The sequence below is a fragment of the Bubalus kerabau genome, chromosome 10, assembly GCF_029407905.1.
Source record: "Bubalus kerabau isolate K-KA32 ecotype Philippines breed swamp buffalo chromosome 10, PCC_UOA_SB_1v2, whole genome shotgun sequence".
NCBI classification, from domain to species: Eukaryota; Metazoa; Chordata; class Mammalia; order Artiodactyla; family Bovidae; genus Bubalus; species Bubalus kerabau.
In genome coordinates this window covers 50,975,720-51,000,642 of record NC_073633.1, presented here as the reverse complement: position 1 = coordinate 51,000,642, position 24,923 = coordinate 50,975,720, and the positions used below count along the sequence as shown (strand labels likewise).

The 24,923-nt window shown below is 48.2% G+C and overlaps 1 protein-coding gene across 1 annotated transcript in view; it reads right to left on the bottom strand.

Annotated features, from left to right (window-relative positions):
* The window catches only part of DAPK2 (death associated protein kinase 2), a 139,276-nt gene continuing 114,353 nt past the window's right edge, over positions 1-24,923 (bottom strand). The window contains exons 6-11 of the mRNA XM_055539006.1: positions 21,466-21,595; positions 15,519-15,567; positions 14,811-14,837; positions 10,740-10,892; positions 9,675-9,720; positions 1-8,087 (exon numbers count right to left, since the gene is read on the bottom strand). Coding sequence (XP_055394981.1) covers positions 7,479-8,087; positions 9,675-9,720; positions 10,740-10,892; positions 14,811-14,837; positions 15,519-15,567; positions 21,466-21,595 — 1,014 coding nt within the window. The 3' untranslated portion in view covers positions 1-7,478. The remainder of the gene's footprint in view (positions 8,088-9,674; positions 9,721-10,739; positions 10,893-14,810; positions 14,838-15,518; positions 15,568-21,465; positions 21,596-24,923) is intronic.

The following is a 24,923-nucleotide window of genomic DNA, read 5'->3' as shown; positions in this document are numbered from 1 at the left end:
ATGCCCAACTGCAATATCACGTGGGACCATTCCCACAGGCTGCTCCTGGGAGGTGACGTCGTCACTTCAAGGACCCTGTCTGTGTTCTACACAAAACAGCATGAATTCCGAGGAAGAGTATATAAACCTGTCAGGCTGGCCTTTCCCAATCGATGGGCCTTGTCAGTTGCTAAGAGGCTCACCAAACGCTGACACTGTCTCTAGGTCTTGAAGTCAGAGAGATGTAAATTCTGCAGTGACGTAAGTTCCAGAAGGAATGAGGGGAGACAGAGTTTGTTCCGCCTTCTCCTGGCCCTCCTTTCTGCAAACAAAGCCCTCAGCCTTGTGGCCCTGCAGTGACACCAGTGTGGGCAGTTTTGACCAGGCTCCTAGGAGAATGTTGAGTGTCACAGAAAAATGCTGAGAAGGGAGAAAAGAAGACAGAACTTTGTGGCTAAAGTCAGGTGTTGTTTATGCGGACACAGACGTCTCTGAAAAAGTCCTTCAGGGAGCTGTTTTACAGAGTGAAGTCAGTCAGAAAGAGAAAAATAAACATTTCATATTAATGCATGTATATGGAATCTAGAAAAATGGTACTGATGAACACATTTGCAGGGCAGTAATAGAGACGCAGATGTAGAAAACGGTCTTGTGGACATGAATGGTGGGGGAAAGAACAGGGTGAAATAAACTGAGAGAATGTAATTTGAAATATACACATTACCTGGAGTAGGAAATGGCAACCCACTCTGGTATTCTTGCCTGGGAAATCCCATAGACACAGGAGCCTGGCGGGACCCCTTTGTGTCCATGGGGTCACAAAGAGTCAGACATGACTAAGCACATACGACCAACCCCCTCCAGCCGTAATTATTACCATGTGTAATATAGACAGTGAACGGGAAGTTGCTGAATAACACACGGAGCTCAACCTGGTGCTCTATGATGACCTAGAGGAGTGGGAATAGGGCTGGGATGGGAGGGAGGCTCTAGAGGGAGGGGATATATGTATACTTATGGCTGATTCACATTGCTGTACAGCAGAAGTCAACACAACATTGTAAAGCAATTATCCTCCAGTTTAAAAAAGTGTCTGTTATGGAGAGCTAGGCCAGCACCAACATCCACAGAGCAGGGAGACGAAGCAGCAGCCATCCTTCCAGGCATAAAGACCAGAATCCTGGTTTTCCAGCCTCCTCTAGAAACTGCAAACAGATTGCAACTTTTCAAACCTCCATCTGAGTCACTCCTCCAGCCCCATCCTCCACTGAAAGCCAAGGACAGCTGAGCACCCACTTTCTTGGTTCGCCCAGGACTGTCACTCTGGGCCTTGCTCCTTCCTCTGTAGGTGGCATCTCCACCTCTCTCCCTTTTGCTGATTGTTTTGCTGGCTGGAGCCCTGCTGGCCTGACCTCTCTGTTTACCCAGGAAAGGAGGCCTGAGTCTGCCTCGCTATGGCTGAGTGGGGGCAGCTTCAGCAAGGCTGTGTGCCCGCAGGTTGTCCCGCTACTGAGCATGCCAATGGAAAGAGGTAGAATGCCCCTTTCTTTGCCTGACCCGACCTTCTCTGAGTCAGGTCTCAGCATGCATACACTCTTCCTTTTCATCTTCTCTCTGGGACGTTCAGTTTTCTGAGCAACTTTTTAATTCCCAAGAAAAGCTTCAAAAGTTCTCCCTCTAGTACTGAAGACAAGAGACTTGAGAGACATTATATCCAACTGCCATGTGTGGACTGTGTCTGGATCCTGATTTGAACATACTGAGTACAGCAGGAGACCCTCGAGAAGAGCAGGGGGCATGTCAGTCCGGCTGTGCATACAGATGGTGATAAGTAATTATTCTTGATTTTGTCAGGTGTAATCATGGTGCAGTGGTCATGGTAAAAAAAAAAAACAATGCTTTATAAGAGATTCCTGCTGGAAAATTTATCAGTTAAGTGAGTCTGAAGTTTGCTTTAAAATATTTTGAAGCTGGGTACTAGATAAATGGAATTCACTCAGCCATTCCTAACACTTTGATGCAAGTTTTGAAAATCTCCCATAATGAAAAGCTAAAAACGCAAACTCTCCTTCTTTTGAATCTCTGTAAACTCCTTTAATTTCCATTTAATAGCTCTAGGTTCCAGACCACAATCCGAACTCATCCCATCCCTCCAAGTTCTGCCTGGCACCTTCCCAAGGTTATAGAGGGAGGGGAGTGTTGGCAGAAGACACCCCCCAGCCCTGAGAATGTTTATGCCCTCTGCCACCTCCTTTCGAGAATGTTAAGTGCTTTATTCATATCCAATACTTTTGTGACCCTATGGACTGTAGCCCACCCATGGGGCTCCTCTGTTCATGGGATTCTGCAGGCAAGAATACTGGAATGGGTTCCCATGCCCTCCTCCAGGGGATCTTCCTGACCCAGGGATTGAACCTTGATCTCTTATGTCTCATGCATTGGCAGGCGGGTCCTTTACCATGATTGCACCTGAGAAACCCCTGCCATCTCCTTACCTTTCCTCAGAGTTCATCTCCCTCCTGTTTTCTGGAATATTAGGTACCGCTGCTTTATCACTCACCATGGCCTTTCTCACTCGCGGTTGGTTGGGGCCCTACCTGTGCCAGACACTGAGTCTTTTATTCAAGGGTTGTCTTGTCCTTATCTGTCACCTCCCTCCAGAGCCAAGGCACTATCAGTGTTTATTCATAGAACTGGCTGCTTCCACTCCTCAAATATGCCCACTGCTGGGTCTCTTCTCCAGGGCAAAAGATCTTCACAGGCCAAGAGTTTTCACAAACAAAGGAGAAAACGCCATTCAGTTCCACAGACGTGTACAGAGGCTGAGAGCAGGCGTGATAGCTGAGCACACAGCCAGCTCTCCCTGGCATGGGACCACTGTGCTGCCTGAAGGAGTGATGTGGGGAGCCACCGCCTTCATGATCACCTGGAGAGGTGGGTGGGTGGTGTGGGGACAGAAGTTCACGGAGGAGACTCTGGCTTCTCCCACCATTGACTCAGCTCCCGCCCTTCGCTACCATCATCCCGATTCTGCAGAAGCACGGCTCACCATCACACCGTCTCCACCCTCCCCAGCACAAAGCTGGGTGACTGTGTGCCTCATGCATCTGCCCCAGAGCAGGACAGGCTGCTGCCTTCCCCAGGTGCCAACTCTCCAGCCTCTTGGGAACCGCTGTTCAGGAAGATGTTACAGGCTCACCCTGCCCTCTCCGCGATGGCATCAGCAGAGAGCACAGAAGCTGACCTCTCATTCACAGCCTGATGAATGAAAAGATCCTCTGTGATGGCACACGGGCTGGCCCACAGAGTGGCAACCCCCACCAGGCCTTTGTCTGTCTAGATGCCAATGAAACACCTGATCCTGCCTCATTGCCCTGCTCTGCCCTGTTCTAGATGTCACTGTTAAAATGCCAGCTGTGGGCATGTGGAGGGGAGTCAAGTGGGTCCTCTGGCTGGGCATTCCGCCAGCCTCCTTGGACTCCCCTTGGCATCAGGTTCTGCTGCCAAAGGGTTATGGGCGTTGGACTAGTCAGGGGGCAGGGGAAGGTCATGGTCCCCTCTGACTTCCCTGAAAGATTTGGAGTGCAATTTTCAGTTCACTTCACTTTGTCTTTGGAAACTCTTAAAACTTTGGAAACTCTTAAAAGAGTCTGTTCATAAAACATCTAAATGACAAGCTATTACCCACGACTGGACACGAACATGGAAAGGACAACGGCACTACAGTGAAGAAATCCACTTATGATTCTGACTCCAGTCAGCTCCGGGGCTGACTGGCTGGGAGACTCCAGACAAACCTGGTCCTGTAAAATGCTGTAAAAGGAGGCTGTCAGATGGCTCACCCCTGAGAACCTCCAGCACGGAGAAGGCTATGGCACCCCACTCCAGTACTCTTGCCTGGAAAATCCCATGGATGGAGGAGCCTGGTGGGCTGCAGTCCGTGGGGTCGCTAGGAGTCGGACACAACTCAGCGACTTCACTTTCACTTTTCACTTTCATGCACTGGAGAAGGAAATGGCAACCCACTCCAGTGTTCTTGTCTGGAGAATCCCAGGGATGGGGAAGCCTGGTGGGCTGCCGTCTATGGGGTCGCACAGAGTCAGACACGACTGAAGCGACTTAGCAGCAGCAGCAGCAGCAGGATTCTAAAATAACCACTTCTCCCGCTCTTTTCCCAGTCTCCCTAATTCAAATCATCATCCACAGCTTACTCCTTTATTGCATTTTATTTCGACCCTCACAAGAAAATTTGCCCTGAGTTGCTCAATCAGGGGCTTCCTTGCCTTAGGAAACCTGTTGACTTGGCCAAGTTAAAGAGTTAGTCATTCAGTCGTGTCTGACTCTTTGTGCCCCCATGGACAGCAGCCCACCAGACCCCTCTGTCCATGGGATTCTCCAGGCAAGAATATTAGAGTAGGTAGCTATTCCCTTCTCCAGGGAATCTTCCCAACCCAGGGATCGAACCCAGGTCTCCTGCATTGCAGGCGGATTCTTTACCGCCTGAGCCACCAGGAAAGCCCTTGACTTGGTTGCCCTGGCCAAAGTGACCATTGATCTTTGTGGTGTCTTATGCCAAATGATTATATCCTGTCCTGTGACAGGGCAGAAAAGTTCTTGGAGAGATTGTAGATGGGCTGTTTGTATCAATTCTCCCAGACAGGGCATAGAAAACAGGGCTTTGCCATCTTTCATTGATTCCAAGATGCACATTTTTGGATCTCTGAAATCAGGACTTCTCTCTCAAACAATGGCATCGTATCTTTACTGTGGGTCTGAAGTGAAGGCAGGTGCTCCAGGAGATGACCACACTGCTTCTACCAGCCATCGGGGCCACCCAGCCTCAGACTGTTTAACATTAGATTTCTTGCTTGAGGTTCTTTTGGATTCCACTAATTGTGTAAATGCAGAAAGGAATTCTGTGTGAGTACCACCAGCCTGGGGCTCCTGTTCTCAGGGGAGGATTTTTCCACCCTTCTACCCAGCGTCAGGACTTCCCTGGTGGCTCAGACAGTAAAAAAATCCACCTGCAATGCGGGAGACCTGGGTTTAGTCCCTGGGTCGGGAAGATCCTTTAGAGAAAGGAATGGCTACCCACTCCAGTACTCTTGCCTGGTGAATTCCATGGACAGAGGAGCCTGATGAGCTACAGTCCACGGGGTTGCAAAGAGTTGGATGTGACTGAGCGACTGAGCGACCCAGTGTCAAGCCTGAAATGCACACATTCCCTTGTCTTCCCCTCCTACCTGGTGGCTTTATTTCTCACCTCCCCTCTCAGTGAGGGTGTCCCAGCTTTGTATTTGGTGTTTTCTCTTAGACTTCCCATCTTGGGCTTCTTTTTAAATTTATTTTGGGGTCATAAAATAATGATGCATCTTACATTTGGTGAAAATATGGTTTCTTCTACTTGATGAAAACTGTTTGTTACAAATATTATATATAATATTTGAAGTGATCCAGCATGTAATAGAAAGGGAGGTAGGATTTTAAAGACATGGTTTCATGGGATCATTCTACACCATGCCCCATCTGTGCTGTTCCCTGGGCAGCCCCACCCCTGCCATGACATCGGGCTGCTGACTGCTGGGCACCCATTTCAGTCCCATGACCCTGGGGATGGAGACAGAGCTCTTCAGTATGGCAAAGCCCTACTGGTCCAGCCTTCTTTCCAGCCACATCTACATCATACTCCTCTTCTCTCCTCTCCAGCTTTCTTTCTGCCTGAGCAATTTCAGCTCTCAGGTCCCCTCTTAGCACAGAGCCCTGGCATGACAGTTTTGTGGGGAAAACTACCTTCTCCCTGGTTTACTTCGCTGACCTCAGCTCTAGCGTCACCACCTCAGGGACACCCTTTCTGACTACGTCACCCCCCACTGCAGGCTTCTGCAGTGCTGCAATCCTCTCATAGCATATGTCCCAGCTGCAGTTCTACCTCTGCAGAATGTTCTAGATCAACGTGGAGTCCTTTACTGCAAACTCCATGAATGCAGGAAACACACCTGTTTTCACTCAACATTGTATTCCTGGGGACAGGACAAGTGCCCAGCAGTTGACAGGTGCTGAACAATTCTTTGTAAGTGGATAGATGGGTGTGTCTGGGTAGAACCTGCCCCACAGCAGAGTGAACCCCTGGCGCCTGGGGCAGCTAGGGGAAGGAAGCAGAAGACCCCATCGGAAGGCGTCCACTTTTGCCTCTACTGTGCCCTTGGGCAAATCACACCCTTTCTGTTTCCTCAGCACCAAATTCAGAATAACACCTACCCTTCCTCTCTGACAAGAAGGCACCTTGGGACGATACGATCTGTTCTGTCACCCCCAAGCTTCTAGAACAGTGCTGGGCCCACTCCCCACACTCTGCCTCTGTGAGCTGGCTGGCTGTCTCCTCCCGTGGGAAAAGGGAGACGAGATGATCCAGTCTTTAGGGAGGGGCGCACACAGCCTGCAGTCAGGAAGGGACCACTGGGTCTCATGCTTCCCAGTCTTAATGTCCACCCTCTTCAGACCTTAGGGACATGAGAAAAGGGTTCTCATTCCCAACAGAAGGTTGGAGCCCTGAGCCACAGGAGGGAAGGTGGAGAAGGGCAAGATGCTGCCCCTTCCCTCCTAATCCTCAGGCTGATCTTCAGACAGGGAAGGGCTGGATGGGAACAATAAACTCTCTGCCTTCTGGGACACACTTCTTAGGACAATCGCTTAGAGGGTATGAGGCTTCCACATTACCTGGCAAAATACATGAAGTTGCTTATTTTACTTCTGGGATCTGAACTTTAATATTAAAGTGCATTTTTACATCAAAAGCTATCTGTTCCTAAATACCTCATCTTAGACTCAGGCATCCTGGGTTCGTGTTTCATCTGTATCAACTAGCTATGAATGACCCTGCGTAAGTCATTTCCCCCTGGAGGTCAGTTTCCTCATCAGTTACATGGAAATAACAGTAACAACAACAATAATACCACCTACCTTCCTGTCTCACAGAGTTCTTTTAAGGATCACAAACATAAATGCATGGTAAGTTAAATGTCAATGTAAATGAAAAGTAATCTTTTCTCTGTGAATTTAAAATTCTGCCATCAGCAGCAGGAAAACACCAAGCTATTAGCCCTAGTTAACTCAAATGGTACCCAAGACCTGCAGTCCATAAAGCAGGAAGTGAGATGTGATCAAGTCCATTATCACAAATCAGTTACTGAGTGTCTCCCGGAGTGTCTCCCCAGGGCCAGCTGTTTCCCTCTGGAGAAGGGAATGCTGAGGGGTATTCAACAGCAATTGTTTTAACAGCCTGGCTGCCTGGCCAGTCACCCAACAAACCAGGCAGGTGAGAAGAGGCACAGAATGGATAACTAGCTAGTCCCTCCATGCTTCTGGATTCTGGGAGGAGGTGGAAGGCTATGCTACAGACATACACCCCTGCAGGAGAATTTGAGTTGATGCCTGGCAGGGCAGTTGGGAGCAGTCTTCAGCAAACCATCCAGGATGCATTAGTGACCCGATGCTGGTGCTCAGAGCTTCAAGCCAGCCAAGACTTCCTCACCGCATGATCTGTTGAGCAGCTCCCCAAAGGATTCACTGGCGTCCCGGCAGAACACGGAACCTGGGCTGTCCATGCTCCCACTCTCTAGCTGGAAGCCGCCCACCAGTTCCTGGAGCCACTGGAGGTCTGCTGAGAGCTCCTGCCTCAGGGTCTCAAACTGTGTCTGCAGGTGGTCCAGCTTCCTGGCTGCACCCCCAAGGCGGGACCCTGTGGCCCGGATGTCCTCTCGAAGGAGCTTCTTCGAGGACTTCACCTTGCGGAACTCGTACCTGAGCTGAGACAAGTCGTGCCGGGCTCTCTCGCTCTCCTCCCGGTACCAAGCCTCCTTCTCATTGTAGATGGAGATCAGGGTCTCCACGTCATCCTGGATGGTGTCATGGGCCCCTGTCAGAGCCCGGCAGCCCTGCTCCACCTGAGCCACATCCTCGACCACACGGGCAAAGCGCTCGAAGTTGACGTAGGTGTTGTTGGGGGGCATGCTTGAGTGGCATTTGAGGGTGTACTCTCTCAGGCGCTTGGTCTTCAGCTGGTTGGGCTCTGCCTTGTGCTGTTCTGGGGCTCTGATCTCTCCTTTGGACTGGTGGGTGTTTAGACAGAAGGGCCAGAGTTAATTTGATGTCTGCTCCAAGGTGCAGGCGGAAGGCACTCGAGCCGCCTCTGCATTCACCGCATGCGCCAGGCCATGGGAGGACCAGGGCGGGATGAGCACCCCCACAGACCATCAGAAAGGTCGAGGAGGACAGGGTGCTGCCTGCACACGCATTTCCCGGCAGGGTGGTTCACGGTCATTAGAGAGGGTCTCTGCATGCATAGCATTTAAGGGTGCTCACACAAACAAGCAGGCTACAGCCAGGATTCTGCAAGCGTCCACTCCAGACAGGAAGTGCACAAGGCCATGGCTGATGGGGGAAACGGGCTTCTCTCCATCAGGGCCTGTGGGCTCCCTGGGCCTCAGCAACACTCAGTATGCTGAGCAAGGAGGCAGCCCACCAGACTCCCCAGCTCTGTACTCAAACCTAGAAGGCCCTCAGCCTTCCCCATCCTTAACTGACTCAATGAACCTGGCCTTCTTCAGGCCACTCCGGCCCTCTCTGCTCTCCCATCTCCTGTGGACCTCTGCCCGTTCTCATCTGCACCCTCAGATCACCCTCGCCAGCTCTCCCACTTAACAATTCAAGTGAAAGGGAGGTCTGCTGACGTTCCTGGAAGGGCACATCTCATCCATCAGCAGAACAAGGGTCAGAGTCCCGCTCGCCTGATTCCCATCCTACCAAAGTACTTATCGCATGCACTTTACTGAGACCAGACTGCCAGGCCCTCTGAACACCCCGCAGCCAGAAGCCCAGTTACAAAGCGGGTTAGGCAGGAAGTCACCTTTGTGCCCCACCCTCCCCAGAGAGAACAGAACTGCCCTGAGAGGTGGCTGCCTCTCCCCCAGCAGGCCTCCAGCTGGGCGGCCCATTCTCTGTGGTTGCCAGTTGCCTAAGGAAACCACTGACCCGGTTTGAGTCATCCTTAACTCAGAGCTTTGAAAGTCAGAAACAAGGAGCCCTGGTAACAAATCTGAGGTTTTCAACTGTCACTGATCTCTCTCTATAGCCGAGGAGCCCTGTTTTCTTTTTTGAGAATAACTGTGATGTGTCTTCTGACAGGGGCTTCCCAGGTGGCGCTAGTGGTACAGAACCCCTCTGCCAACGCAGGAGATGTAACAGACCCAGGTTCTATCTCTGGGTCAGGAAATCCCCTGGAGGAGGGCATGGCAACCCACTCCAGTTTTCATGCCTGGAAAATCCCATGGGCAGAGAAGCCTGACAGGCTACGGTCCATGAGGTTGCAAAGAGTTGGACACAATTGAAGCAACTTAGCACGCACATGTGTCTTGCGACAAAGAACAGTTTTTAAGATTGCCCAAAGAGCAAAGATTTCAATTGAGGTTTGTGAAAGTTTCTTTTCATAAGTCACCTGAACATATGACATAGAAACTTAAACTCGCAGACCTATTTGAACAAGCCCAGACCCTTGGAGACCCCCAACTAGCTTTCATTTGTGTTTAGGGGTCAGTGTTTCAAGCAAAGGCCTTGTCACAGGGCCCCCGCATCTGGCCCAGGCATCCCTGGCGACAGAGCAGGAACCTGCTTGCTGAAACTCGTCACCATGCACTTACTGTGATCCAGGGGTGTCTGAGAGCCTCTTGGATCGTGAGCCGCTTCCTAAATGAAGATCAGAAAACAGTGATGATCCATGAGAAGCTGAGAGCAGCAGTCTCCATTCTCACTCTTCTCAGACCTGCTTTTTGGCATCCTTCAACCACTGCCATCAAACTAGAATCATAAGGAATGCAGAGGTGGATGGGGGACTGGCTACAACTCCTGCATACTAGAGAAAGCAGTCCAGGCAGACCTCTCAATAGAATGACCTTATATAAACCCTCATCTTTGGTCCCAGGGTTGCAGGGCCCAACCCCACACTATTGGAGAGTCCTAAATGCTCTCCATTGTAAAAACTTTGGTTTCTGTTTTTCTGTTTGCCTTCCAGATCTCTTCTCCGCCCTTCCCTGCTCTGTACCCAGGTGGGGCAATCCCTCCTACCATTGCCCTTCAACAGCGAAACCAGGCACTGCACTTTAGAGGACCCCACTCTATGTCTCTCTGAAGTCTATGGGATCAAGAGGACATGGCCTTCCAGAATGTGAGGACTTAGCCCGCCTCAGTTCATCCATCCTCTGGGCAGCCAGCACCCTCCAACTCCCTGCCCACCTCCTTTGATCACACACGCATGGGGCTCACCCTGAGCCCTGAGGAAGGCGTGGGGTTAGCAGGTCTCCTATGTTCCCACTGTTCTGACCCCTCTGGGATGGACACCCTCCCCACTCCCATCCTGAATTGTCTTGAAAACCCTGCCCCTTTCCTTTAACGAATTCTACTTCCAGGTACCTTTGAGACAAACTGCAAAAAATAAAGAGCTCTAAAAAAAATCCAGGCTGACTTACGTACACACACACACACGGTTATTTGCATTTCAGCAGGAAAAGAAAAGAGAAAGACTTGAGTAAACAAGATGAAAGCCAAGTCCTGGCCAGTTCACACTCCTCAGCACCTGCCCAGATTACACAGTAATAGTCGATGATAGCCTGTGGCAAAGCAGGCACGGCTGGCATGCCTGTGAGAGAAGTGGCAGGAGAGAGTCAGGACCTGAGAGGCCAGTGCCCTTCTCTTCTTTGTCCTCTTACCGGGTCTCTTTAACCAGAAGCTTCCGAATGAAGTCCTTGGCCAGCTCACTGGTCTGGCTGAAGAATTCCTCGTCAAAGTCGTAACTCACTGCTGTGATATTTGCCAGCGTTTCCTGCTTCGTGTCTCCCAGGAAAGGGGATGCTCCACTAAGGCTGGGCACACAGAGAGGGAATATGTGACTGTAGGAAAGGAGACGGAAGTGGGGGTGATGGACTCAGGGACCTGGACTCGTACTGCTGCATGGGGATGGGAGGCTCCCCACAATCCTTTGCGGGGGGGCAGTCAACAGGTTTTCAAACGAGTCCAATTCAATACACTTAATGGAGTCCCTACTAAGGACCTGAAAGAGAGAACTGTGTCTTCAAGGGACTTGAAAGAGGAGGGGAGAGAAAGAGAGACCTGGCTCTTCATAAATTTCCAGTAGAACACAGAATAAAATAAAGAACAGACAAAGGGCTGGAGGAACACAGGACAGAGGGGAGGCCCAGCGCAGGCCTCATGGAAGAGCTGACATTTGCATCAGTTTTGTCCTGAAGAGGTTGTCAGCAGTCAGAGAAGGAGATGAAAGGTCTTCTAGGCTAACGAGCATCCTGAGCAAAGCCTGACAAGTGTGGCAGTAGATGAGCCATTAGGGGCTAGAGGGGTGTATGAGGTTCCCCGCAGGGTTTGTCAAGAAGGTGTCATTCAGGGACTTCCCTGGTGGTCCAGCGGCTAAGATTCTGTGCTCCTAATGAAAGGGGCCTGGGTTCAATCCCTGGTGAGGGAACTAGATCCCACATGCTGCAACTAAGAGTTCCCATGCTGCAGCTAAAGATCCCACAACAGATGGAAAACCCTGTGTGCCACAACCAAGACCTGGTGCAGCCAAACAAATAAATATTTTTAATATAAATTTATTTATTTTAATTGGAGGCTAATTACTTTACAATATTGTATTGGTTTTGCCATACATCGACATGAATCTGCCACGGGTGCACACGTGTTCCCCATCCTGAACCCTCCTCCCACCTCCCTCCCCATACCGTCCCTCTGGTCATCCCAGTGCACCAGCCCTGAGCACCCTGTATCATGCATTGAACCTGGACTGGCGATCGGTTTCACATATGATAATATATATGTTTCAATGCCATTCTCCCAAATCATCCCATCCTCGCCTTCTTCCACAGAGTCCAAAAGACTGTTCTATACATTTGTGTCTCTTTTGCTGTCTCGTATACAGGGTTATTGTTACCATCTTTCTAAATTCCATATATATGCGCTAGTATACTGTATTGGTGTTTTTCTTTCTGGCTTACTTCACTCTGTATAATCGGCTCCAGTTTCATCCACCTCATTAGAACTGATTCAAAACTAATTCAAATTCAAATTAATGGCTGAGTAATACTCCATTGTGTATATGTACCACAGCTTTCTTATCCATTCGTCTGCTGATGGACATCTAGGTCGCTTCCATGTCCTGGCTATTATAAACAGTGCTGCGATGAACATTGGGGTACACGTGTCTCTTTAAATTCTCGTTTCCTCAGTGTGTATGCCCAGCAGCGGGATTTCTGGGTCTTATGGCAGTTCTATTTCCAGTTTTTTAAGGAATCTCCACATTGTTCTCCATAGTGGCTGTACTAGTTTGCATTCCCACCAACAGTGTAAGAGGGTTCCCTTTTCTCCACACCCTCTCCAGCATTTATTGCTTGTAGACTTTTGGATTGCAGCCATTCTGACTGGCGTGAAATGGTACCTCATTGTGGTTTTGATTTGCATTTCTCTGATAATGAGTGATGTTGAGCATCTTTTCATGTGTTTGTTAGCCATCTGTATGTCTTCTTTGGAGAAATGTCTGTTTAGTTCTTTGGCCCATTTTTTGATTGGGTCGTTTATTTTTCTGGAATTGAGCTGCAGGAGTTGCCTGTATATTTTTGAGATTAACTCTTTGTCAGTTGCTTCATTTGCTATTATTTTCTCCCATTCTGAAGGCTGTCTTTTGACCTTGCTTATAGTTTCCTTTGTTGTGCAGAAGCTTTTAAGTTTAATTAGGTCCCATTTGTTTATTTTTGCTTTTATTTCCAATATTCTGGGAGGTGGGTCATTGAGGATCCTTCTGTGATTTATGTTGGAGAGTGTTTTGCCTATGTTCTCCTCTAGGAGTTTTATAGCTTCTAGTCTTACGTTTAGATCTTTAATCCATTTTGAGTTTATTTTTGTGTATGGTGTTAGAAAGTGTTCTAGTTTCATTCTTTTACATTTTTTACATTAAAAAAAAATGTGCCATTCAAACAATGACTCCCGAATCTACTGTCCCCTGCCTAATATTCAAAATATGCCATTGTCCCAGAAGTCCTTGGGCCCTACCCACCCTCCTGTGTTCTATAGAATCACATCTGAACTTCTCAGGAAGGCATCAAAATTTGGTCCCCACCACAGGTTCCATATTTTCTCTGCATTTACCACACTTGCTGTCCCCTTCCTTACCCAGAATGGCACTTTCTTTCCTTTCCACCAGGAAAATTCATCTCATTCCTTCCAGCCCAGTTCAAATCAATCTCTCCTATCTTCCTCTCTCGCTCCCTCTCTCCCATTAAACTTTCTGCAGTCCCAGCAAACCAGTGGCTCTCCCATTTGTCTCACAAAGCCATGTTCATACCTAAAGCACAACCTTGGTCCCACCAGGTGAGAGTTAGCAGTCTGGTGTCTCCCTCCCACAAAAGAAGTTTCAGGCAAGCAGGACAGACTCTCCATTTAGTACCCTGAGTGCCTGGCACTGTGTTCACCGAGGATCAGGTGGTCAATAAACTGTATGGAATTCAGTGAGCTACAGGAAGATTGTGTGCCCTGGAGATGCTGGAATTCCTTACTATTTCAATATGGAAGCCACAGTTCTGAAGATATCAAGGTGTTAAGAGCCCATGTCTGAATATCCTGGCTCTAATCTGGAATTATGCAGCAATGCATCAAATTCTCTCTGCATCAAATTCCTCTATGGCTTTTAAAAAATACCAATGCCCAGATCTTACTCCTAGGGATTCTGATTTCATAGATCTGGAGTGGGGCCTGGGCCATAGCAGATATTAACAGGTCTGATGTGAAGAAAAAGGAAAAAAAGGTCTGACGTGCTGCCTGGGTTGACACCCTCTGTTGCAACTCAGGGGGCAGGGGCGCGGCGGGGTCGGGGGTGGCATCCACCACATCGCGCAGAGCTCCCAGTCCAAGGAGGAGTCAGAGGGAGGGATTACAAGGGTGTTGAGAGAGCTGAGTGTTGGCCTCCCCATCCTTCATGCCCTCTGGCTGTGGGCTGCCTCTTACCCAGAGTGCCATAAAAACAGCATTTTTCCAGGAGTGCTGCGAGCGGAAACAGTTGGGAAGTACTGATGTAATGAACACCAACTAATCAGCAATGCCTGTGTCTGAGCAGTGCTAGGAAGTTTGCACGTCGGCTTATTTAATCCTCAACACACCCGTGGCAGGAAGTTTATGATTCCTATTTTTCTGATGAGAAAAACAAGTCCAGAAGTTGTTTTTCTGCCCAAGGCCATAGAGATGGAAAGTGACAGTTTTGCTACACAATGCAGGAAATCTCTGCTTAAGCACTTAATACTTCAGAGTCAAGAAAGAGAGACTCTGGGGAAAAAAGAAGAGACAGCATGTGAGAGGAAAAGGGGTACTGGGAAAGGGAGAGGAAAGGCAGAGAAAGACGAGGCAGGATGAGGAAGGACATGGTGACTTAAGGGCTGTCCCAGGTTTCTGAGCGAAAACTGACATTCTCACCGGAAACCTGGGTCCGGGTGAGACCGCGTGGTGGATCCTGGCCACAGGAGGGATGCAAACACAAGCAGTGCAGAATGGAGGGCTGCATGCTGCTCTCCCGGGTTCCTGCCCAGACGCAAGCCCAGGCTCAAACGTACAGAATCGAGCTGAGAGCACTGAGCCTCAGGTTGGCTGTGTGGATCTAACTCATCTGGTCACGGTGGGTGCTCAGGAAACGTCAGACTGTCTGTCTGCCTGCCCGCCCCTCTCTCATTCCTCCTGCTGCCCCTGGATCTGAGCTGGGTCAGAGCCCCGGGGTCAGTCATACTCACAGGATGTAGGTGATGACACCGATGCTCCTGCAAAACAAAGAACAGTCAAGTCAGGGCCGCCTGGCTCTCCTCCCAGACCAGCAAGTGACTCCCCGCGTGGCTCTGAGGGCCCCTTCACGGAAGCCCCCACACGCTGCCTCAAGCCCCACACCCCTCCCCACCCCACAACTTCAGCAGCAGCCTGGGACTCGCTCAGAATCAACCAGGTCTGGATGTTGAGCCCGAGGACCCACTAACAGCTGTGATGACCACCTCGGAGCCTCTTTCTCCTCATAAAATGAGGATAATAATAACTATCTTACAGGACCACTGGGAGGATTTTAGAAAACCAAGTGATCAAGGTACCCAGCCAACTGTATAGCACAGTTCACATGAAACGAGCCCCATCTGTGCAGAGTCAATCACTGCGGTACCCGGCCCAGCACGGTAGCCAGAATACATGAGGCCCCCAGGGATCACATGGTTGACCAACAGAATGAATTATTGTCACTGGTATGTTTATCACGGCTGTGGCAGGTCTCAGGGTCAGCCTGTACCTCTAGCTTCCAGCCCCTTGTTCTCTGCCTTGGCCATGTGCTAACTGCCACATGCCAGCACCCCAGGAGCAGCCAGAGGCTCTTAAAGGTGAGTGTGGAGGAAGAGGCTTTCATCCGGGGGATGTCAGCCAGAGCCAGGATCTGGGGCCACCTGGGGGGCTGTCCCACTTACCACATGTCCGCCTCCAGGCCCAGGGGCTCATAGTTCACAATTTCTGGAGCTGAAAGAAGCCGTGTCGAAGAGTCAGCAGGAGTATGAAAAAGAGAAGAGATGATCTTAAGGAATTTTAGGGAATTAGATGCCGAAGGTCTCCATCCTGAACCCTCCCTAAGGAAAATTAGAGAGGCGGATGGAGATAGCCTGGGTCTAAGGATTTTGAGAAGGCAATGGCACCCCACTCCAGTACTCTTGCCTGGAAAATCCCATGGATGGAGGAGCCTGGTAGGCTGAAGTCCATGGGGTCGCTAAGAGTTGGGCACGACTGAGCGACTTCACTTTCACTTTTCACTTTCATGCATTGGAGAAGGCAATGGCACCCCACTCCAGTACTCTTGCCTGGACACTCCCATGGACAGAGGAGCCTGGTGGGCTGCAGTCCATGAGGTTGCTGAGAGTCGGACATGACTGAGCAACTGCACTTCAAGGATTTTGAGGGAAGAAGTTGCCTATTATTATGATAGTGAGGAAGACAGAAAGCACAAGGGGACCCCTGGAAAAGGAAGAGGAATGTGGGGAGAGAAGGGTGCAGGACGGACAGTGGGGCCCACGACAAAGACTGCTTTAGAACTCTCAGCTGGAAACCAGTCAGCCAGCGCTGGAAGGTGATGGGGGAGAAAAGGAGGCAGAGAGAGAATCCACACTCCTCTGCGGGTGTCTAAAGAGGGCACCTCCCACCCGAGCAGGAGCAGGAGGACATTCTGGTGGCCACTGAGGTGAGGAGCCTGTGATGTCCGAGGGGCATCCAAAAGAAGATGCCAGGAACAGGCTGGGTACCTGGGGTGGGAGTGAGGTGGGTCAGAGCCACCACCCAGGTCATCACACAGGCGTCATCACACAGGTAGAAACAGGAGCCAGGAATGCTGCCAGGACCATGAGAAGGTGCAGAGTCTAGGAAAGAAGACTCTACCCAGGAGAGAAGAGGACCAAATGCTGCCTGGAGATCAAGCCCATAGCCCTGGATGGGCTGGAAAGCGAGTGTTGAATTTCACACCCACTGCAGTGACCAGAGAGTGCTGAGTGTGGGCTGCAAGATAAGGGTGCAGATGACTCTTTTAAAAAGCTTGGTGATGAAATAGAAAAGAAAGAGGGGGCGATAACTAGAAAAGGGAGGATTGAGCCTGTTTAATCACAAATGGGAGAAGGTGGAGAGAGGGAAGGCTAAGTTTGTTTATCTAGAACAATATCAAAACCTCTGCATCTATAGGATGAGCACACCCTCCCACCCTCCCAGATGCAGGGAACCACTCTCCTGGCTTTGCTTTCTTGTTAGCTTCCAAAAAATGATGCCATACTGAATCTCATCTACCGTCAATAGACCTTTCCCCCCAGTCAACTGATGCTTCTAGCATTCACTGAATGTTCACCCATGGTCTTTCATATTCACTGCTATATAATAGTCCACTTTGTGAATACAGACTATCTTCCAGTCATTTTCTTGGTGATCATTTGGATGGTCTCTACTTATTTTTATTATTTTATTGTATTATCTTTTATTGAAAAAACACTGCTATGAGCTCTTCTGTACCTGTCTCCTGAGACACACAAGAAAGGCTTTCACTAGGACAGTGTTATTCAAAGTACAGTCTGCAGGCAAATAATCTGCAGACTGTCACTGGTGCTGACAAGATATGTACAGAAGTTGAGAGTATGTATTTAGAGGCTCAGCTGGTAAAGAACAGCCTGCAGTATGGGAAACCGAGGTTTGATCCCTGGGTTGGGAAGATCCCCTGGAGGAGGGCACGGCAACCCCCTCCAGTATTCTTGCCTGGAGAATCCCATGGCCAGAGGAGCTTGGAGGGCTACAGTCCATGGGGTCACAAGGAGTCAGACATGACTAAGCAACTTACCACACACACATAGTAATTTGACATTGCCATGACACTCACACCATGATCACTTTTCTAGGAATTTATTTGTATTGTATCTTATTGAAGAAGCTGTCCAGGATATACTACTTCCCCCCAAGTTGTTCCTCATAGAGAGTTTGAGAAGCACAACTCACTTTTCAGTGCTCATCTGCCTGATATAAACACATACTCATTTCTGTCCTCCAGGTGCTTTTGTTTTTCCACTTTCATCTGTGTTTTTCTTTCTCGTCTTTTTAAAAAATTGCTTCTTGTTAGTTTTCTTATTGACTGTTTTTTCTCTAACTTCTATTTTTGTAATGACTACCCCTGAGATTTTACTATGGACATGAAACAAATTCTAACATAAGTCAATATTTGGGCCCTCCTCTAACAATACAAGAATTTTAGAACACTAATTTCAAGCACTCTGTCCTATCTAACATTATTTTCTTCAGTTTCTACTTCTACCTTTTTTCAACCCCATACTTAATTTTCATCATCATCATCATTATTTAGGAAAGAAAATAATTATATTTGCCTAATGTTCTCTGATTTCTTTGCTCCTATTACTTCTTGCATTTAGAACTCCAAGTACACCTTTTAGAAGTTCCACTAACAAAGGTCTGTTGGAGGTTGTTTTTATTGTTTTATCTTTGTTGTTGTTGTTGTTTTTATTTTGCTTTTGGTTAATCTCTTACCTTCATTCTTGAAATACAATTTCTTCACAACTATGGAGTTTTTATTTTTCCTCAGTTCTTTGAATATCATATTCTACTGGACAATGTTGTTTTAAGAAGTATGCTGTCAGTCCAATTATTGGTTTTTGTTTATTTTTGGTTTTTGTAGGCAATCTATCTTTTCTCTCTGGTTGATTTTTAAGATCTTCTCTTTGTCTCTGATGCCCTATAGTTTAAGTATAATGTATGGACTTTATAGGTATGGACTTCTTTCTGACTGAAATACATTGTCCTTTCTGTATCTGGGGATGCATGTTTTTACATCAGTTCTGAAAATTTTCAGCAGTTTTATTCAGATACTGCTCTTTTGTCTTAATTCCCTCCTCCAGGAATCCAAATAGACCTATGTTAAACTTTTTATTTTAACCTTATTTCACTTATCCTCTCTTTAATATTTCTATATCTTTGCCACTGTGTGATAGTCTAGCTAATTCTTTCCAACTCAGTCTTCCAAATCGTTAATTCTCTCCTCAGCTGTGTATAATCTGCTGTTTGGCCCATCCACTGAATTTAAAATTTCAGTGAGTGTATGAATTTCTTAAAGTTCGATCTGGTTCTTTTAGAAACTTACCTGGTCATTTTTGAGTCTCTTGTTGCTTGCTCATTCTTATGGGTTTACCTGTTATTTCTATATACATTCCATTTATTTTATAGTCAACATCTGATCATTTTAATATCCTACTTCCTTGAACATCTAAGTCTTGCTAGTTTCTGATAAATGCTGACATGTGCACTTGCCTTTAGGAGAGATCCTCTTATTGAATATTCTTGCAGCTCACAGCTCCAGCTCAAAGTTCCTTTCATTCAATTTTTAGGGTAGGACAGGTGATGGCTGAAGGAGTTACTATACTTAAAGATTTATCTTATTTCCTAAGTCCAGAATCACATTAAAAACAATATTTTTCTCAAGAATCCAACTTTGTAGTGAGAGGACCTTTTGGAAGAAGTTTTCCACCACATTCCCAGAAGCTGACAGTTTTTAACTCTGGTCTCAGGTTAAAATTTCAAAGAGGGAATAGGGAACAGTGGTTATAACCTGTTCAGGGGTCTATGATGAAAAGGAAGTCATCATAATTTGGGCAGGGGCTTACAGAAACCACCCTATATATCTGTAAGGAGCAAATTCTGGACTGGAGCTGTATCATACTGGCTCACAAGAGTCAACCGTGGGCATCTCTTCCCAACTCTGAATTCAGTGAAACAGGTTGGTAGCTTGAAACTAGTAAATGCTGTAAATTAGGGTTGTATTTTGTTTTGTCCTGAGACCTGACTGTTAGACATTTACCAGTATATCACTGGGAAAATCCCTCCACAGTTTGTCTGGCTCCACCCATCAATGTCCCACTCACATTGCCACCCCATGTGAACCCTCTGGTCCATCTAGAAAGGATAGTGAACTGTCCCTGATAAACATACTCATTCTGGCCCTTCACCCCCGCTATGGGGTGCCTCGGATGTGCGCCTCCTCTACCCCGGCTTCTTCCCCACCCCAGCCCGCTTTAGATTCTCCTCCACCCATGACACCAGCACTTCATCTCTCACTCAAGCCAGGACTGAGCCCACTGACCTCGTGAGAGTGGCTATGTCACGTAACAGTCTTTCAGAGCTGCCTATATCACTCACTTCACAATTAACCACATCCTCTCTCATGACAACTCTTCCATTACTGCCCTGAATTTCTAGTTGAACCATTTTTTATTATTCAACCCTTGGTATGAACTTAAATAAAACATGCATTTTTACTACATATGTGAATGGCGGGCAGTAACTGCTCTCTCGGACAAAGTTTGAGACTGTATACCTGTACCCTAGGTTCAAGATGGTTCTACCACTAACTGACTGTGTGACCCTGGGTGTGTCATTCTGAGTGTGGCTGCTTACCTACCATCCCTGTGTCTCCAGCATCTGATGTCTATCATATAGTAGGTAGAGAATAACCACTGGTTGACCTTAACTAAAATCCCCTATCTCTCCAATTCCACATCTGTTAAACTAGACCAGATGATCTGAAAATATCCCTCAAGCACTCTTGTTTGATTGTTTGATGTCTTATTTCCACAGCTAAATTCCACCCTTAAAGGCTCCTTTGAGAGATAACCTGGTATAATGGAAAGAGTATAGGCTTTGGGACTTCCCTAGTGGTCCAGTGTATAGGACTCTGCACTTCCACTTCAGGGGGCACAGGTTCAATCCCTGGTCAGGGAACTAAGATTCCACATGCTGTGCAGTGCAGTAAAAAAAAAAAAAAAAAAAAAAAAAAAAGAGCATAGGCTTTAATGTTGGATGTATCTGTATTCGAATCTCTGCTCTATCATGTACTGGTTGTTTTACCTCGAATAAGGCACTTGATGGAGAAAATATTTTGAACCTGCTTCATAGGATTGTATGGGTATTAATTGGACAATGTCTGTATACAGAACACCAGGCCTAGTGCCTGGCACATGGCAAGATTCCCTTGCTGGGGCGTCTGCAGTTTCATTTCCTAGTGGCTGCAGAGTTGGTATATGTGGCCTGAAACTCCATCATGGTGGATGATCTGGTTCATCTTTCTTTTCGTTTAGGCTGTGGTCAGAAGTTTCGGTCCCCAGATTTTGAGGAAACCATGCCTTCCTTCCATCTCTAAGAGCATTTCAACTCTCCAAGCAGTGAGATGGTGGTTCTCAATTCTCACTCCTTTCTCCTCTGCAAAGCTGTTTCTTTATGACCCCCTGGCCTGTGGCACAAGTCCTAAAAGGGGTTTTCTAAGGCCTGGGCCAAGGTTGAGAGACACGGAGGGAAGACAGAGCCATCAGAGCCCTGATGGAGCTGGGCACGCTGTGCATGAATGAAGGCCAGATGTATGGGACAGGCAAGTGTGTGGATCTGGCATCTGGCAGATAATTTCCCTTTTCTTTTTTAGGAAATCAAAAGCTACTCCAGAAAAGATTGAGTTTATGGGAATGCAACAGGGTGAGGTAATTTTAAATCTTCACAATCAGCTCGTCTAAGAGCAGGAAGTGGGGCCAGCTCTGGGAAGATTTAACTCTGCAAAGGGCCCCAGCCCCACCTGGCCTCCCACTGCCCTGCTGGTGCTCAACCCTCACCCAGAGGCCAGCAAGACATTTCCTGTGGACGAAGGAGCATGGCAGGTTACAGGCCACAGGGTTGCAACGAGTCAGAGATGACTGAAGCAACTTGGCACACACACACGCACGCACGCAAGGCATCATCTCTCAGCCCAGAGACTACAGCCCCAGACACAGGGTTCACTCCTGGGATTTCTCTATCTGTTGATCCGAGATTCTCAGCTGGGAGAAAAACAGGCCTAAAACTCACCAACAAATTCTGGTGTCCCAAAAATGTTCTTAAATTCAACTCCATCTTCTATTTCATGAGCCAGGCCAAAGTCAATCAGCTTGATGTGTGGAATGGGAATATTCTTGTCCAACAACATAATGTTTTCTGGCTGGGAAACAAAAAAAAAAAAAAAGAAGAAGAAAAGGGGATAAAAGAAAAGATGGTAATTAAAGCCCTATTTTATGTTTTTGCTTTGGGTTTAAGGTGGGGTTTAGTGTTCTTTTTTAGGACCAAAACAGCACAAACCCTTTCTTACTCTTGTGTCCTCAGTCTTCTCCCGTGAACCCAAGAAGAGCCACAACGCTGAGGGCAAGGCCTGGGTTTTACCAAAGCTGCTGCTGACAGCAGAACCAGACTGTGGCTTTAATCCTTCTGTTTCTGAATGGGAGATCCCTGCCATGTAGTGCCTTTGTCTCCCCATCTGTCAAATGGGGCCAGGGAGATACTTGCAGCATTTCCTGTAAACAAAACCAAGGCCTCTTTATGTGTGATGGGGGAGGGGCACTGCAACTTAACCCCGATTTACACTTGGCTTATTGACCTGCATCTTCCTGACCACCCCTTTCCCCTGGCTGGTCAGCTTCCTGTTGACAACACTCCCCTCCCCTAGACTAATGTATAGCTCACACTTCTCTGTGTGTTTAACTAATTTTGGCCCTCAGTGAGACACAGGAAAAAGCACCTGATTTCCAGGGAAAATACCAGCTGCCTAGACTATTTCCAGCCCAGCAAACAGCTGCCAGATTGGACACAACACTGGGGGTGTCTGCTGGAGGGGGGCCAGCCCTGCCCTGGCCTCACACAGCCCCAGGTTCCAGTGAGGCCAGAACAGGATCCTGAGCTGACCCTTTGCACTCCCACCCAACTGCTCAGAGCAGTTGGTGGGTGAGCAGGTCCCTCTGATTCATCTTCTTTCCTCCTGCTCCTCACCGGGACTATCCTGGATCCCATTCTAAAAGAAAAGCCTTGAAAACATACATGCCCATGAAAACTGGTACACAGATGTTCTCAGCAGCATATTCATAATAGTCTCAAAGTGGAAACAACACAAATGGCCATCACTGATGAGTAGATAAATGAAGTGTGGTATATCCATACAGTAGAGTGCTATTCAGCCATAAAAAGGAACGGAGGCAGAGAAAAACATAAAAAGGAATGACGTACTGATATATGCTATATACCATGGGTGAACCTTGAAAACATCTTGCTAAGTGAAAATCAGTCACCAGAAATCGCAGATTATACCACTCCATTAATATAAGATATCCAGAATAGGCAAATCCATAGAGACAGAGAGTAGACAGGGAGTTGCCTAGGGCCTGGGGAATGGGGAATGACTAATAGGTACAGGGTTTCTTTCAGGTGATGAAAATCATCCAAAATTGATTGCAGTGTGAGTTATACAACTTTGTAAATTGTACACTTCAAATGGGTGAATTATACGTGACGTATAACTCTCAATAAAGTAGCTTTAAATAAATAGATAAGCAAATAAAGAAATGTTTGAGAAAACTGAATGGCCCTGTTTCTCAAAGCACTAGAGAATTTCCCACCTTGCCCTTCTGCTCTACCCGGAAAGCCTCTGCTCAGTCTCTATCCACTGAAATCCCAGTCAGGCTTCAGAGTCTGAGTTAATCCAGCTCTTCCTTGAAATCTTCCCTCAGCGGCACCGAGCTTTCTCTCCAGCCCGCAGGCGTGCGCCCTCTCTGCCCTGGACTCCTTCACGCTCACTGGGGCCTTTCTGCCATGACAGCTGTCACACTGTCTCCTGTCCAACAGTCCTCGCTGCCCCACTGGACCCTCAGCTGGACGGAGGAGTCAGGGCTTTGCATCTCCACCACCACACAGAACACAGAGGCTGAGAGGCGGACGGTGGCCCTCGCTATTACTTAGACTGATCCCGAATCTGCACTGAAGACACCCCAGGTGTTTGCATCCAGAACTTCCCGCTCCCTGAAGTCTCTGACCTCACATCACAGTGACTGGAAACTTTCACTCAAGTGAGTTGGATGAGAAACCCTTCCATTTTTTTTTCCTTTTTTAAAAAATATATGTTTCCTTTTGCATTTTTAAAGTGTGTTTATTCTTTTTCCCCTCCAGAGATTTTTCTCCACTTCATTTTGAAACTGTGTCAAAGTCCTTTTCCAAGGCAGGGCAGCTCCTTGGGCTCTGCAGAAAGGCAAGCGGGGGCAGCGGGTGGTCAAGACATGGGACACAGGCTAGGAGTCCCATGCCAGTGCGCCAATCTGGCCCTCTGGTGGCTTCTCAGGGACCCCAAGTGTCCTGGCACCTGGGAAGTGAGTTAAGCCCTCCCCACAGCCCACCATCTCCTGAACTCGGGGGCTTGTCCTCCTCCCATTCCAAAGTATTCCTGAGCCACCTTTCAGGAACGTCTCTCTTCCAGGGAACGGCCCTGAAGCTTCTCCCTGGGGCTAAGGGGTCCAGCCCAGGTACTCCTGACCACCACGGTGTGCTTAAAGCCCGGCACCACCACAAAACACGCTGAAAGGAGCTGAGAGCTGCAGTGGACACAGCAGACACAGAGCCCTGGTGGTCCCAAGACTGGGGAGCAGTAGGGACGGGCACAGGGACCCACAGGAAGGAAGGAGGAACAAAGAGGTGGAATTCTCCCAGGCAGCACCCTGAGCGGTGAAAAGAATCTTTGCCTCACATCCTCTCCCCTCTGTGGCCCACATTCCGGGGAAAACAGCCTCTCCGCTGGCTTGAGAGAAGCTCCAGGCAAGGCCATGTTCTCTCACCCGAGTCCCATCTGTCCCCTGTCCTGTCTCAAGAACCTCACAAACAGCTCCCCTGCTTGGGACACTCCTTGCATGGTCCCTACCCCGAATCTGGCTAATTCCTATTCACATTTCAGTAAAAATAGTACCTCCTCCAGAAAGCCTCCCCACACTCACCACCTCCCCAGTTTCCATCACAGCCTACACTTCCTCTCCTCTAGTGCTTCTCCCACTGCCTCAAGCTTGTCAGTTTACTGACTTGTCTTCTCCACTGGGCCAAGAGCTTCCTGAGGGTCTCAGTCCTACCAACTACCCAAAGCTTGGCCTAGAGCCTGGACCCACCAGGTGCTCAGTAAATGTTCTCCGAGTGAAGACAGGGCCGTTTGGTACCCTCAGGGTGCGCATTACCAGGTCCAGAACACCATCTCTACCCCATCCTTTACTCTGGCTCTTCCTTTTGCCTCGAATGCCTTTCCTACCCTCCATCACACTTTCAGAGCCAGGCCCCCATCTCTGCCTCCTTTTATTTCCTTACTTTTAATGAAGCACACCCTGACCTTGTGCTCTAAGCTCTCAGAGCTGATCATGCTCACGAGCAAGTAGCCCTAGTTGTATTGTGATGCACCTTTCCTGGGCGGTAGACCCTCTGGGAAAATTCAAATCAGTTTTAAGGTTCCTGGCATCCCCTCTGATGTCTTG